This window comes from Indicator indicator, chromosome 1 (genome assembly GCF_027791375.1).
Source record: "Indicator indicator isolate 239-I01 chromosome 1, UM_Iind_1.1, whole genome shotgun sequence".
NCBI classification, from domain to species: domain Eukaryota; kingdom Metazoa; phylum Chordata; class Aves; order Piciformes; family Indicatoridae; genus Indicator; species Indicator indicator.
This window is the reverse complement of record NC_072010.1, coordinates 26034250-26048342: the sequence shown is the minus strand read 5'-3', so window position 1 is coordinate 26048342 and position 14093 is coordinate 26034250. Positions and strand designations below refer to the sequence as shown.

General features: G+C 36.4%; 1 protein-coding gene across 4 annotated transcripts in view; it reads right to left on the bottom strand.

The window, feature by feature from the left end:
* NBEA (neurobeachin) overlaps positions 1–14093 on the bottom strand; it is a 486311-nt gene that overhangs the window by 85244 nt on the left and 386974 nt on the right. For all 4 annotated transcript variants that reach the window (XM_054387432.1, XM_054387415.1, XM_054387443.1 and 1 more), the window contains 3 exons: positions 12643–12760; positions 11676–11778; positions 5215–5330 (listed from right to left, as the gene is read on the bottom strand). In XM_054387432.1, the coding sequence (XP_054243407.1) occupies positions 5215–5330; positions 11676–11778; positions 12643–12760 (337 nt within the window). The remainder of the gene's footprint in view (positions 1–5214; positions 5331–11675; positions 11779–12642; positions 12761–14093) is intronic.

Here is a 14093-nt window from a genome sequence, read left to right as displayed (position 1 = left end):
TAAGTTGTGAAGAGACTGAACCTACACCATGAGATAAGATGCCACATCTATGCTTATCTGAGAGGAGGATAGTGATCTAGATTTATAATGGGATTATAAATCCTTATTTCTAAACATGCATAAATACTAGTTGTTTAACGTTATTAGTAATGCTTTCTTGATCAGGTCTGGCTTCATAATGATTAATTTCAGAATAATGTCAGGCAATGAATATATTTTAGGTATCTTATCAACTGTCTGATGTTCCCAGAAAGAATTATTTAGTTTTTTCTTTAGCTAAATAAATATAAAAATTAAAGCTGTATCACTATTGGTAGTCCCTATACCTTTTCAGAAGCTGCAGATTTTCCCCCAAGTAGGCTTACAGAGATTAATATTAAAGGCTGAATATTAAATATTGCAAAACTGTGACACTAATCTACTTGAACAATAAAACTGAGGCATAGTAAATGAGATCTCAGAAATACTGGATATGTTTCTTCATTAAAAAAAACTTTTTAATTAAACCATCCAATTTAATGTTTTTATATGGCACTTTAGTTTTGAAGGTAAAGTGAACTAGAGACAGCTGACAAAGAAATTATAACTGCAATTCCTTGGTGAAAATGTTAATGACAGCAAAATATTGTTTAATTAGATGATTGCAGCATCTGGATTAACACTCTTTAAGAGCGATGTTCCTGTGCTTGTCTGCTTCTTCACACTTTACAGACATTTTGTCATCTCTAGGTCATTAGGAAAGAATTTTTAATGATTTTTCAGGAAGCAAGTAGTTCGAGTTACATCTAATTAGATGACAATAATAAGCCCAATGCATGCAGTAGCTAAATATATACATAATTAACCAGTGAGTGCTTGTACATCACAGAGGAAAAAAAGTGGAAAATGCTAAACAGGAAAAAAAAAAAAAAAAAGAGGGGGAGGGGGAGTAAAGAAGTTTGGCTGAATTTATTACCTGACTGAAGATGTCTTTTTTTTTTTTTCACAAACCATTAAAAGTAATCCCTTTCCTCTACAAGAAATTACTTAGAAAAATTATGGATATAATTATTCTCCACTTCTTTAAAAGCTGTGGCAGGTAGGATTTAAAAGAATTTAAATTCCAATAAATACAAATGCAAACACACATTTAATATACTGCAATCTGAAAAGGAAATGTCAGCAGGAATCAGTTAAGTAATGAGAAATAGATTTCAAAACAGTGAGTAACGCAACCATATGACAAAACAATGTCCTGTTCCCACTCCACCTGCCCCTTTGGCAGTGGTGGGAATACTTTAATATACTTTTTTCAATAATCTTGTAACTGAGAATAGTAAAAATTACTTGTGCCCTGTATCACCTAGAGGGTTCAGTTGACATACATGCTGTTCATATGCAATAGGGCCTTTTCCTATGTGCTTGAAGTAACAACTTAGTATAAACATGGCTACTTCCAAGCCTTCAAAGATAGAGGATCCCTGAGACAGCAATAGGTTGGAGGAAGGGGGGAAGGTTTATGTCTACACAACCACGATAAAAACCAGGGCCACAGAGACTATAACACCAAGACTGATTGATAAGTAGCAGAATGCACTGTTTACCTTTGGGAGAAAAACTCAGAGCTGTAAACATGATGAAATATACTCGTCAAAAAAGAGAGCAAGAAAGAGGTGAAGACCTTGGAAACAGAACAGGAAGGCAAGAAAACAGTTCTGGCTAGAGGGCCAGAAAAACAGGTTGAAACAAGACTTTACAGATTTGAAAATACAGAGTGATTTTGGATTAAAACTGTAAAGGGCAACTGATGGCAATTATACATCGCTGGATAGGAAATGATCTAGAAAGAGAGAACTATGGTAGCTGAAGTAGAAAGATATTATGTCATGAGTACAGATCACAGCTGTAACAGCTAAACTAAAAATGAAGCCAGGCAATGTTTCAGAGGTGGTAACAGGGTGATGTAATTTTTTTTTTTTTTAAATCATAGAAAGATGGATTTCATCCAAGGGGACACTTCAAGATGCTTGCCAGGACAGACATATTGGCAAACCAGGGAGAGACTCATATATTTATTTCAGTGGTTCAGTTCTACAGAAACTAACTGGTCTGTGTAATTAACAGTATCAACTAGCAGGCAAAGGGAGTCTTGTGGGAAAGGACCCAGTAGCACGTCACAAAAGAAAGAAATTAGTTGGTGCCTGAAGCCTTACTTCTGAAGGTCTCTCTTCCAAAGCTGCTAATTAAGCACCATTGTAAGAAGAAAGGAAGCTACAAAGAAATTGCAAAAAGTGCACTAAACGACTTTATTAGTGGACCTCTACTTATTTGGAAGAGGAAAAAGACACACAAACCAAACAAACCAAACAGACCTATGTTTCACTTATCAGAATAAAATTCACATTTCTCAAGTGCCAAACCTCCACTTATTCAGCTTAAGTATGCTGTATAAGCCAGTAGGAGCTAAATGGCACAATGAATTAAAAAACTTCGATGAATATATTTCTCAATGGCTACAACCAGTAATAGTGCTAGAAAAGAAGATGCTGCTTAAAAAAAAAAACACTTACAGTCTAAAGTTAGGCCATCACTGCCTACATGAACAATTACTAGCAAAGAAGTTTCATCTTTTAAGGAAATATTTCCAAAGAAAGAAAAGAAAATACACATCTTATTTGCACTTGACAAAGGTGTTCATGAATGTATTTAGTACTCTGTGCAAAACAGGAAAGCCTGCATTTTCTTCTGACTACCAAGGGTGCTGTCTACAATGCATATAAAAATTTGCTTGTTTTAACACTGGGGTATCTGTACAGTTATCAGTTCAGTGTTATCAAAATGAGGGCAACCTGTAGCTGAGGTACTTTGCTTCCAGCACTGTATTTCTGGTAGAGATAATAAAATTTCTTCCACAGACTCAAACTTACCTCATTGTCTTTCAGGAAATATGATCTTTACCTAAATTTGAATTTGATCATGCACTGCTGAAAGACTTCATAAGATGGTAGGTAATGTTGTGAAAATGAGCAAGTGAGCTTATACAATCACCCACAATGAGATTACATGAACAAATGAGTTTTACCAGTAAGAGACTGATACCAAAAACCTGCCAGAAATTAAGTGCTTTGAGTCAGAGAGACCCTTCTAAGGTACTGGCCAAGCTTCTGTAAGCTTTTCCAAACAGAATACAAGCTCACATACACACACAAAATAGAGCCAGTAGTCCTCCAAACCTTCAACATAACAGGTAGCACCTGAGATACAAATGTCAAATCATCCTGTTGTAGGGCAGATGAATGACACTAGAGGAGAAACATGCCTAATACAACCACCCAGGTGTCTGGTGTAAAGCCTGCCTATCAATATTAGTATCAAACATTAGGTCAAAACACATTTTTCTTGAGACCTCTGAGATACTCTGAAGGAATGTCTTCAGGCTAAAGCTTGTTTACTGATGGATGCTTTAGTGTAAGTGTTACTGCAATTCCTAATTTACTTCAGACTTAATGATGTCTTCCAGGTTTGGATGCTTTGGTGATGTACCTAAAAATAAATTACTTTGGAGTTTTAAACTGATTAAAAATGAAAAGTAATTTCTCAAAAATTATCCCTGCTCTTGTCTACTCTCATTTAAAGAGTTTAGACACACAGCTTACAGAAGAAATGAATCCATAAAAAGGAAATTACAAGTGAAGGACAGGTCTGTCAATAATGTATTGGACAAGGACTGAGGGGATCTAGACTACATTCCCAGCTCTCCAGTAAACCCTCCATGTTCAAGTGAGGTGGTCAGGAAGCCTGTGAGGGTCTGCCTGCATTTTCTCATCACCAGAAGGGCAGCGGATGTGCAAGAGACACGACATGGCTGGAGGCAGGCCAGTGGCCAGAAGCAGGGTAGAGACATTCTTCTGGCACCGTGCCAGACATAATAAACACTCAGCAGGGCTCTTTCCTTCAACAGAGATCTGCAGGACTGTGGCTATAATGCTCAGGAACCAAGCTGGTAAGCCTGCACTGGACTGCACCATACGGACTTCCCAGCCCAGGTCTCTGGGAGCTTCAGGGACTCTGTTTTGTGCTCCAATACACAAGGTAAACATGCCCTCAGATTTCCAGCTGTTCAGTGGTACTACTTCTGTATCACACTGGGGTAATTTGATGACACATTAACATCTGTAAGACTGGATGCACAGAAGATGACTGCCATATAAACACAAAGGCAAAAGCCTAAAGGTTTAAAGCAAGTGATTTTGACAACTCCTGAATTCTGACACCGCCCTACGGAGGACGACACAGTGACTGTCCTCCGACTGGTCAGCATAATGGGTGCTACATTTGAGTCTCAAAATTATATTTGTCTTTTATCTGGCCAGAGAATAACCTTAAGCATAAAACTCAGGACCAAATAAAGATCAGAGTTGTAACACTAGACTACCAAGTGATACCTGGTGGAGTTTAATTTGGGTTTCAAATTAAAGGTTACTGGAGTGAAATGTCTGAGGAAAGCTCTCTGCCGGCAGGTTTATAAGTGGCATGTGTGCTGCAGGCAGGAATCATAATAGTAGATAACTTCCTGGAAATCTTTGTATATGGCATAGAAAACTGCTGCTTTTTACACTTGAAATTACTGCAGGAGTTAACACATAGAAAAGGGAAAGGTGAAAGGAATAAGGCCGTTCTGAATGTTTAATTAACGACAATTGCCAGAAAAGCTCTTCCTTTGCCAATAACAAATGGATGTCTATGGCAGTTATTTTTCATTTTAAATACCTAATCTGATACTATATTTCAGCTCAAAGAACTAAACGAGAAATGATGCTGTAATCTAATCATACCACAATCCAGGTGACATCTGTACTAGGCAGAATACTGTTGTTATTCTACTGTCTGGTTGCTGTTGCTGAGAATGATGAAGTAGCGAAATTACATTTTCCATTATTATTTCCAGACACTCTCTGGCAATGGTTTGTTGACTCTAATAAAGCTTCAGACAAAGCTGTCAGCAGAGGAAATGGCAGAAGGGGAGCAAGAAACAGCCTCCAAAACAATACATGAATTGAAAGTCTCAGTGATAGGTTGTGCATTTTCTGATAAAATTTAATGTGTGTGTTTCAAAATCTATCAAAAAGCCACAGCTGAATTCTAGAGGGATAAATGTATTATATCAAGACATAGTGCTTAAGACTTTGACAGGCATAAACATATTATGAAGGATTAAAGAGTCAGAAACCTTACCTGCTATAGTGTTGAGGAACATCAAGTATTCAAAGTTTGATATCTCCCGTCTCTGCCAGCGCTGAGTCATGTTGGAGGATTTATAAAGCTGTCGGGGAGTGGCCAGAGAGATTCTCCTAGAAAATACATTTAAAAAATGAGGGGCTTTTTAAGAGCCTCATTAAATGTTAAGATGTAGGGCAATGTTATTAGTGTGATTAATTTCACATTCTCTCAGAGGCTTTTTTATTTCCTTTAATGAAGTCAAGAAGACACTATTATCTTTATTTGAGAAATTACTAAAATTAAGATCTGCATTTTATTTTACCAGTAACACAGCACTGTAATAATTCAGAATAATATATTTTATTTTATTCTGAATCTGGTTAAAAGACTGGAAATAAAAGGAACTGCAGACCTCCTGGAGCCTGGCTTGTCCAGCAGGAATAAAAGAGGAATACCACTTCCCTTTTTCAAAAGGATAAACTGAGATAAGTTCATTAAGGTGAGTGAGTGACAAAGTGCCACACATTTCCAGCACATGGGTTTAAGATATTTATTCCATAATTTGTGCATCTCCTCCATGGTCTTTATCCTTCTTATATCCCAGCAAGCTTTGAGATTTCTATTTTAGCCTGATTTCTGAAAAACACAATGTTTACTCAGTTAGCTGCTCACGTGTCCATCTGCCTGTCTCTCTGTAATAACTTCTGAGATGCATTTCATTCGAATTTGGAAGAGGAGTAGAAGCTTCTCAGATACTCACTTTGCGTACATTGTCTGAAACTTACATGACTGGGTAAGGGGAAAAGAACCACGCTATTGTGCCAGGGAAATAAAACCCAGAAACTTTGGCTCTTCTATATTCAATATGGCAACATCACAACAAATACTTCACTCAAAGTTCTAAATTACCTGTAGTAGATACTGTTCCCTGGTTCGTAAAATATAAGAGACTAGATTCAGTCCAGGTTAATGCATTAGAGAAAAAAAATCTACTATAAGCTGAAATAGTCTCGCTGCTCACGACTCATTTCTAGAGAAAACAGTTCTTGCTGTTGGAAGGGCAAAAAAATTTTACCTCCTCAGATACTCTTTAAAAAAAAAAAAAAACCACATAAATTTAAATCTTAGAAAAAGGTCAAAACAAAGAAAATGTTTACACCTGCAAAACAAAAAAAAAGAAAGAAAAAAAAGAGGATTCCTAATGTGTAGCCTATAGATGAAATTAAAGAATATATCCAGTATTTATATAGCTAGGCTAGAGTAAATAGGGACACTTGATACTTCAGCTTTCACATGTACACTAAACACACTAAGTGTACTATTTCTAGACTCTGAATGCTGAGTATTTTCTTAAAATAAAGCAATATAAACGGTGTCAAACTCAGCAGTGATTAAAAAATTGCAGACCATCTAATTCTAAAGATGTATGTACTTACTACTGCTACACATGCACTAAACTCTGTTGCTGGAGAAAGGATGAGTAGTATGTGACTGCAGTATATAGTCATCACAATTATATGTCAAAATTGTCAATGTGTAGGCTGTCAATGTTTACCAATATGGCATAAAAAAATCATAGAATGGTCCAGGCTGGAAGGGACTTCCTAAAGTCATCTAGTCTGACCACCCCACAGTCAGCAGGGACATCCCCAACTCGATCAGGTTGCCCAGGGCCTCACCGAGCCTTACCTTGAATATCTCCACGGAGGGGGCCTCAACCACCTCCCTGGGCAACCTGTTCTAGTGTTCCACCACCCTCTCATAGGAAAGAACTTGTTCCTGATATCCAATGTAAATCTGCCCTTCTCTAGTTTGAAGCCATTGTCCCTTGCTCTGTCACTGCAGGCCTTCATAAACAGTCTCTCTCTCCATTCTTCCTGTAATACGCCCCCTTCAGGTACTGGAAGGCTGCTATTAGGTCTCCCCGGAGCCTCCTTTTTTCCAGGCTGAACAACCCAGCTCTCTCAGCCTGTCCAAGTGTAGGTGCACCTTTTTTTTTTTGTCCTACAAATGTTTGTATTTACCCAAAATAGCAGCACATAAAGTCTTGTCAGCTTGGCTGGCTTTATTTTGCAGTAGACTCTAAGATGCCCACAGTAACTACACTTTACTAATTACATAGAAGACATTACAAATATTTTTAAAGTTGTTTCTGTTACAATTCTGAACAATTTACCTCAAGAATTATCTGAATGTGGTCATACGTTACACTGCACTTTGGATAACAATTACAGTAAACTATGACTAGTGCTACACTCAAATTAATAAAACAGAAAACAAAAACACTAAAGACATCATTACATTTACAAAGCATTTCTGTCACAGACTCTCTGTTCCTCCCCTAACAAAACAACGTTTATGAATCAGTATAGCTTAGTAGCTGCTTTTAGACTTAACTCACAATCTCTCAGGATGTCTCAAAACATCTATAAACTGACAAGTGCTGCACTTTGCATTTGAATGCCTGGTTTGAGAGAATTCTACAGAAAAATTAAAATATATTTTAAAAGCTCTTTATTTATATCTAAGGTGTTTGAAAGATTCACAGTTATTTCAGCAACGACTGGAAAAAATTATGCACAATAAATTGGTTCCACATCTGCTTGTTTCAGTTAACACAGGAAGACCCACTGTTTTGCGTTTTGCTAAATCCACCCAACTTTGATAAAATCATTTATCTCTTTTGCTATGCCATCACTGATATGAAGATGCACAAATGAATGTCCTTCCTTTGCTTCTGGAGAACCATGAAATACCTACTCAAAATGGAAACTACTGAAAACTCTCTGATGTACAAGGGATAGTCCAATTTAAAAAGTTTTATATGCTTTAAATATAACATTTTGGTGACGGAAGGGATGTGATATATCCCACACGTGGAGAATGACTCAAGCCTTTCCACAATCACTTTTAACTTAGTTCGCTACAATCCCTTTTCATACAAGGAATCATTAAGTATGGTGTCCAAAATGTAGCACCTGCATGATATTTTGTGTTGTGTTGCTCCTGTTCAGAAAAACGCAAAAGGCCTTGGAAATTCACTGGCTTCCGACTTTTAATCAAAGCTCTAAAAGGGGGTTTATGTTTTGATGACATCAAACCTTAGTTTTCCTACCCTTCCAGCTTTCGCAAATCTGACCTCTGCAACCAGAATTACTGAGATCTGGAAACTGATCACCCAGCTAATGTGGCAGAGCTCAGCTGAGCTGAATATACTCACCATCCCATCTAAAACATGTTTTCTTTCAGTAAAAACTTCATCATTTTTATTTCTTAGCTTTAATAACTGGAACCATTGTTTCATGTAATACATTAATAACCCACAGAACTTCTGTGAAAGGTGCTAGCACATGTTTAGTGTTGAAGGATGTTACTATATCTCTTACCAATTCTTTGATCTCTATACACTTACAAAACAGGTTTCTAAGCTGTGATGTTACCCTCAACAAAAATTCATCAGTGAATTACACCTTAGGTGTTAGAACCCTAAAAAGTGATCTAACAGTGTTGCAAAAACATGGATATTACTCTACCTATGTAGAACCATACGGAGCTGTAGAAAGGAGTTAATTAAAAGGCATAGTACTGTCTGCCCAGTTGTATCATATGGCAAGGTCATAAGGAAGCTTCAATCAATGCAACATGTTTCAGGAACAGTGAAAATGCATTTATCAGAGACAGATGAATTTGATTACCAAATCACACTGAACTCTTCAATGTTTTACTAATTTTAATGATGTAATTACTTCTTTGTAACATTAAGCAGAGACTTTAATGCTTTTAAAGCATTAGACAGGCTGTTGGGAAAGGTAGCAAAGACGTAAATGAGACTTGCTCAGAACAGCAGGTCTGCAGCAGTCTAGGGAAGAGATACCAGTCTGCCTGCTTCTAATCCTTTGTGCTATTAGAAGACCATAAATATTATTTTTGCTTTTATGTTCTTCCATCTTTGTTAATAAATTTCTCCATAAAAACAGAGATTTCTCCATGAAAACAGAAATGCATTTAAAGTGCACGTACTGCACTAAAAGTAATATACTCCTTCTGAATGCAATTCTTCATGATAATATAATTAACTTTAGCTGAAACCTTTATCTGAGTAGCATCAGAGAGGAACTATTACTTGCAAAAATAAAACTAAGGACTTAAGCAAAACAACCAAAAATACTTGCTTTTGTTAAAATATTTTGAAGTACAGATTAATCCTGAAAATTGCTCTTTAAGGAGAGCAGTGTAGCAGATTCTTTTGGTTACTCAGCATAATGTCTCCTTATGTTAGTTACACAAATAAGTATCATTTTAAAAATTAGCATTCTTGAGCCAACACATTCATAGGAAATTCTAACATTAACAAAATATTAACTACAAAGCAGCTAGAGAGCCAGATTTTCCCTCACCCTGCTGCAAGCCTACTGAAGACAGTAAGGGTATGTAGACAGAAAAAAAAAAAAAAAGAAAAACTATGATTGCAGAGTCTTTATCGTACATAAATCATACCACGACTACTCAAGAAAAGAATAACAACTTCACTACCATATGCCAGATTTATTCTGAAGGCTAGCAAGCCTATTTTCGATTCAAATTGAACTTTAATCAAAAAGGTATGGAAATAACTGCATATAATATTGAAGATGAAACTTTTCTAAATAATTATATATCAACAAACTTTTTCAGACAATTATTCACTGAATAATGCACAAAGGATATGAATTTCAAACATAAAAAATGTCACTGCAGATGTGAAATTCTGATTGAGAAATTTGCATTTTGTTTGTTCTAGAACATGTGGCCATTTCTATTTCAGAAAAGAAGAGTATTACTTTTCATTTAGAGACAGCAATTCCTTTAATTTGAGTATTTGGAAGAGCAACGCAAATATTAACAAGATGCACCTTCCAAAGAAATGCTCCAACTTTCCCTTGATCTCAGTGAAAACTTGAGAAATTTGGCAGTTTGCCTAAGAACTTCAGCACATTCAAGAGATCAAGCCTTAGGCATCATGAGACTCTTGAGCTCACGACAGGGAATGATGTTCAGCTGGGAACGAAATAGTTCTCCAATCCAGCAAATGCTTTGACACTTCAGAGTATTTCCACACTCTACACTGGGATAAAACTAGGACACTCTGAAATTTTACTTTGCATTGTATTACTTAGAGAAAGGCACATCCAAGACTACACTTAATAGTCACTGGCTTTTGGTCAAGTCAAGCCAGATGGAGATCTGAACCCAAAGCACCATATTTTGTTAATTTTCTGGTGTTTCCTCACTCCATTATATTTGTTTATTTATTTTTAATTTTGACCAGAAATTATTCCTGAACCTAAACATCTTTCACCAAACTTCTGCTGATAGAACCTTAAAATCAATTTTGGTATGAATGGACCTTTCTAAACCAACAAAAAAAAAAAAAAAAGGGGGGCAAGAAATTTTCCCCCAACTCAGCAAAGAACACATAAAGATCATCTTATTCATCACTGAAATATAAACACTTTTATACTATAGGATCTGACCATTCCAGCCCTATTTCTGACCATAGGCTGATTTGATACTAACATTGATGAGGTAACAAAAACTGTACTTATTCATAGAAAGTGAAAATCTTTAAAACTGAACCTTACACTTAGAACTTCTTTTCCAAAACATATATTGTCCTTAATTTTGGAGCAAAAGACAAATAATGTATTGTATTAATGAAAGGAAGAAAGCTGAAAGTTCAAAATAGCCACTCCCTGATGAGCAATGAAGTTAAACCCATACATGTTCATAGAAAAGGCAAGTGAGAAGGTATGTATTAAAAATAATTTTCATTCAGCAAACACAAAACCTAGTTTGGTTCCATGTTCTGTGCTCTTACCATATCTAAAGGGGGCCTACAAGAAAGCTGGTGAGAGACTTTATAGGGTGTCAGGTACTGATACAAATAGGATGAATGTATCCAAGCTAGAGGAAGGGAGATTTAGATTAGATGTTAGGAAGTTCTTCACCCAGATATTGGAACAGGTTGCCCAGGGAGGTGGTGGAAGCCCCATCCCTGGAGGTTTTTAAGGCCAGGCTGGATGTGGCTTTCAGCAACCTGATCTAGTGTGAGGTGTCCCTGCCCATGGCAGGGGGGGTTGGAACTACATGATCCTTGGGATCCCTTCCAACCCTGACAATTCTGTGATTCTGCATAACAGTCATAACAAGGATGAACCCTTTTCTATACATTTATAAAACCTGACTGAAAAGCAGACTTTGAGGAGATAAGGCATATGTGGTTTTCTGGTCCTTCACTGGAAGGTACTTATTTCCTGGAATGATTTTGAAAAAAAAAAATCTAATTTACAATACTTTTACTTCTATTCCATGATAACAAGCCATATAATAAATAAAGCATGTTGTTTCTCAAACTAACCTTAAGAAAGAGAAAATCTAGAGTTTCATGACAGGAATCTGAATAAAACAATAAACACAAAATATACAAAACTAATTACCTGGCTTGTGGCAACCCATAGCTGGTTCCTACTCCAACACGTGGTAAGCTGTACACAACTTTCTTCACTGTTGCTTGGTCAGGAAAATTAAACATAACAGAAGCTAAAAGAAGAAGAGAAATTAAGAACTAGTAAGCCATCTGCAGACATCTGTTTCTCCACCTACACATATTTTTAAACGCTCTTTATTTTTATTTGGGAAGAGAAGTCACTTCCACTTTTATTCTCCTAGGGATGTTAGAACAGAAACTCCTGGCATATCTACGTATCATCACCTGGTTAACACTTTCGTATTACCTCTCCCATTTTGTAGGAGACCCAAGTGAAGTATACTTCAACAGAATCATAGTTTACCATTAATCCATAAAAACATATCAGTCTGAGGAAGCTACTCAATAGCTGGCTTGGCATTCAGTCCTCTAACTGGTGCATTAAAACACATCGGACCAGAAACTGTTTAATTCCCTCCTCATTTGAAATCAAAACTTACATCAGAGACCCTCAGAGAAAAAGACTAGTGACACACTTCACCAACCATTCAACTCTGATTCAGAGTAACACATACAGAAAACTGAGTAGATCCCTTCATTGTTCTGATCCTTTTTACTTTAACTCAGTTTGTAATTAGAAAAGGAAATATCCTGTTAGATAGTAAAATATTTACAGAAGATGAAGGAGAGAGGTAAGATCATAGGAAAAGCAAATTTCCTATCAAACATTTGAAGAATTTACCAATTGTAGTGATTTTTTTTTAAATAAATAAATCTGCTGCACAGAAAGCAGTGAGATATATTTATGTGATTGCTTTTAATACAAACTAAATGAATACATGCAAGAATGAGCAGTATTGAATTCAGACATAAGCACTTTATCAGAGGAAGCATAGAGTTTAAATTCTAAGGCTAATAAATAACATGCAAAACAACTACTAGCACACATTCATGCAACAAAATAAACAAAGGCATACTTCTGTTTGCCATAAACACTTCCAAAGCTGTGTTCTGTAGAAGGTAACGTCTTGAAAAAACAGCCCGAATCTCACTGAACATCCATTTTCCATGAAGGCCTTCTGTATAGGCCAGGACCTTTAAAGAAAGTCAAAGTGGCAATTGTTACCTATTAGTTACTAATTTTTCACTAAAATATTGCATAAGAACATAGTAAATTTTACCCATCTATGAAGTACAGTAAATTGTATCTCTTTAAAACTTAAAACCTGTGAGTTATAACATGAAGTTGCATAGTTTTTTGAAAAATGCAGTGAAGTTTAGTTGTTAGAAGATCAGGAAGTACTGCAACCTGATACTCCTAAGGTCTATTTCTCATGAGTCATATCAACTTATTTTTCTCGAAAAAAACCCAAAACTCTACAAGCAAGCACAAGCAAGCAAGGACACAGTTGCAATTATGCTTAGCTTTATTTTCTTCCAACAGTGAATATTACACAATTGCCAGTTATGCATCAGATTAACACATTCACTTCTGAAGCTATGTTGGGCAACGTACAACCAAAATAATATAACTTTCTATTCATATCCATTTCAGGATCATAAATTAGAACTCACTCAATGCCATTAATAACACCAGAAATTAGTTGAAACTGTACGTTAACACAATAAATTTTCTAAATTTAAGTACATCTAACATTCAAATCCATGAACAAAACATAATCATTTTCAATTTTTATTTTTATCATTGATACAAAAATATTTTTAAATAAAATAGTTTAAAACAAGCATTGATTTTCCAATTTGTCAGTTTCTCAGCTGTCAGTGTTCGTCTAAAACTACAATGGCTAAATAATCTATTTCACTCTTCTTTCACTATTCTGGATGTTCAGGTAAACAGACAAAGAAGGACACAATTTAATTAGGTATCTGCTTTATTAACTTATCAGTGAACTATCACTCCAACAGTATGTAGAAGAAGTCTTTTCCAGGCCTCTTTACCTGCTGGAAAGCTGCCTTCAACCCTCCATCTCTGCTCAGGTGGGCTCTGCCCTTAGTGGAGACCCCAACAATTCATCCTACGAGGGATCAGTTGTTTGGGATGGGAAACTATCCCCTTGCCATACCCAACTGCATTTCCCAGGTTCTGTAGACTCTGCCTTCTCCAAGGCTGCAATTTCTAGGAGAGTTGCAGCCTCAAAGAAAGAAACACAATGAACACCTTCACTAAAGGGAAATGCAAAAAGAAGGTTTCAGACTACAGAGACTGAATTTCTCTGTTCTCCATTAGGTACACAGAAACTGTTGGCATACCAGCTTGCAGTGCTTTACTCACTCAGTGGAGGTCTTTGCTTTTTGTATTCATGACCTCCCCCAACTTCTGTATAGGGAAATGTTAGGGAGACCATATGTTGCCGCTGTCAACGATCCTTCATGCTTGAGGTAATGGAAATTGTATTCCTTCTATTTT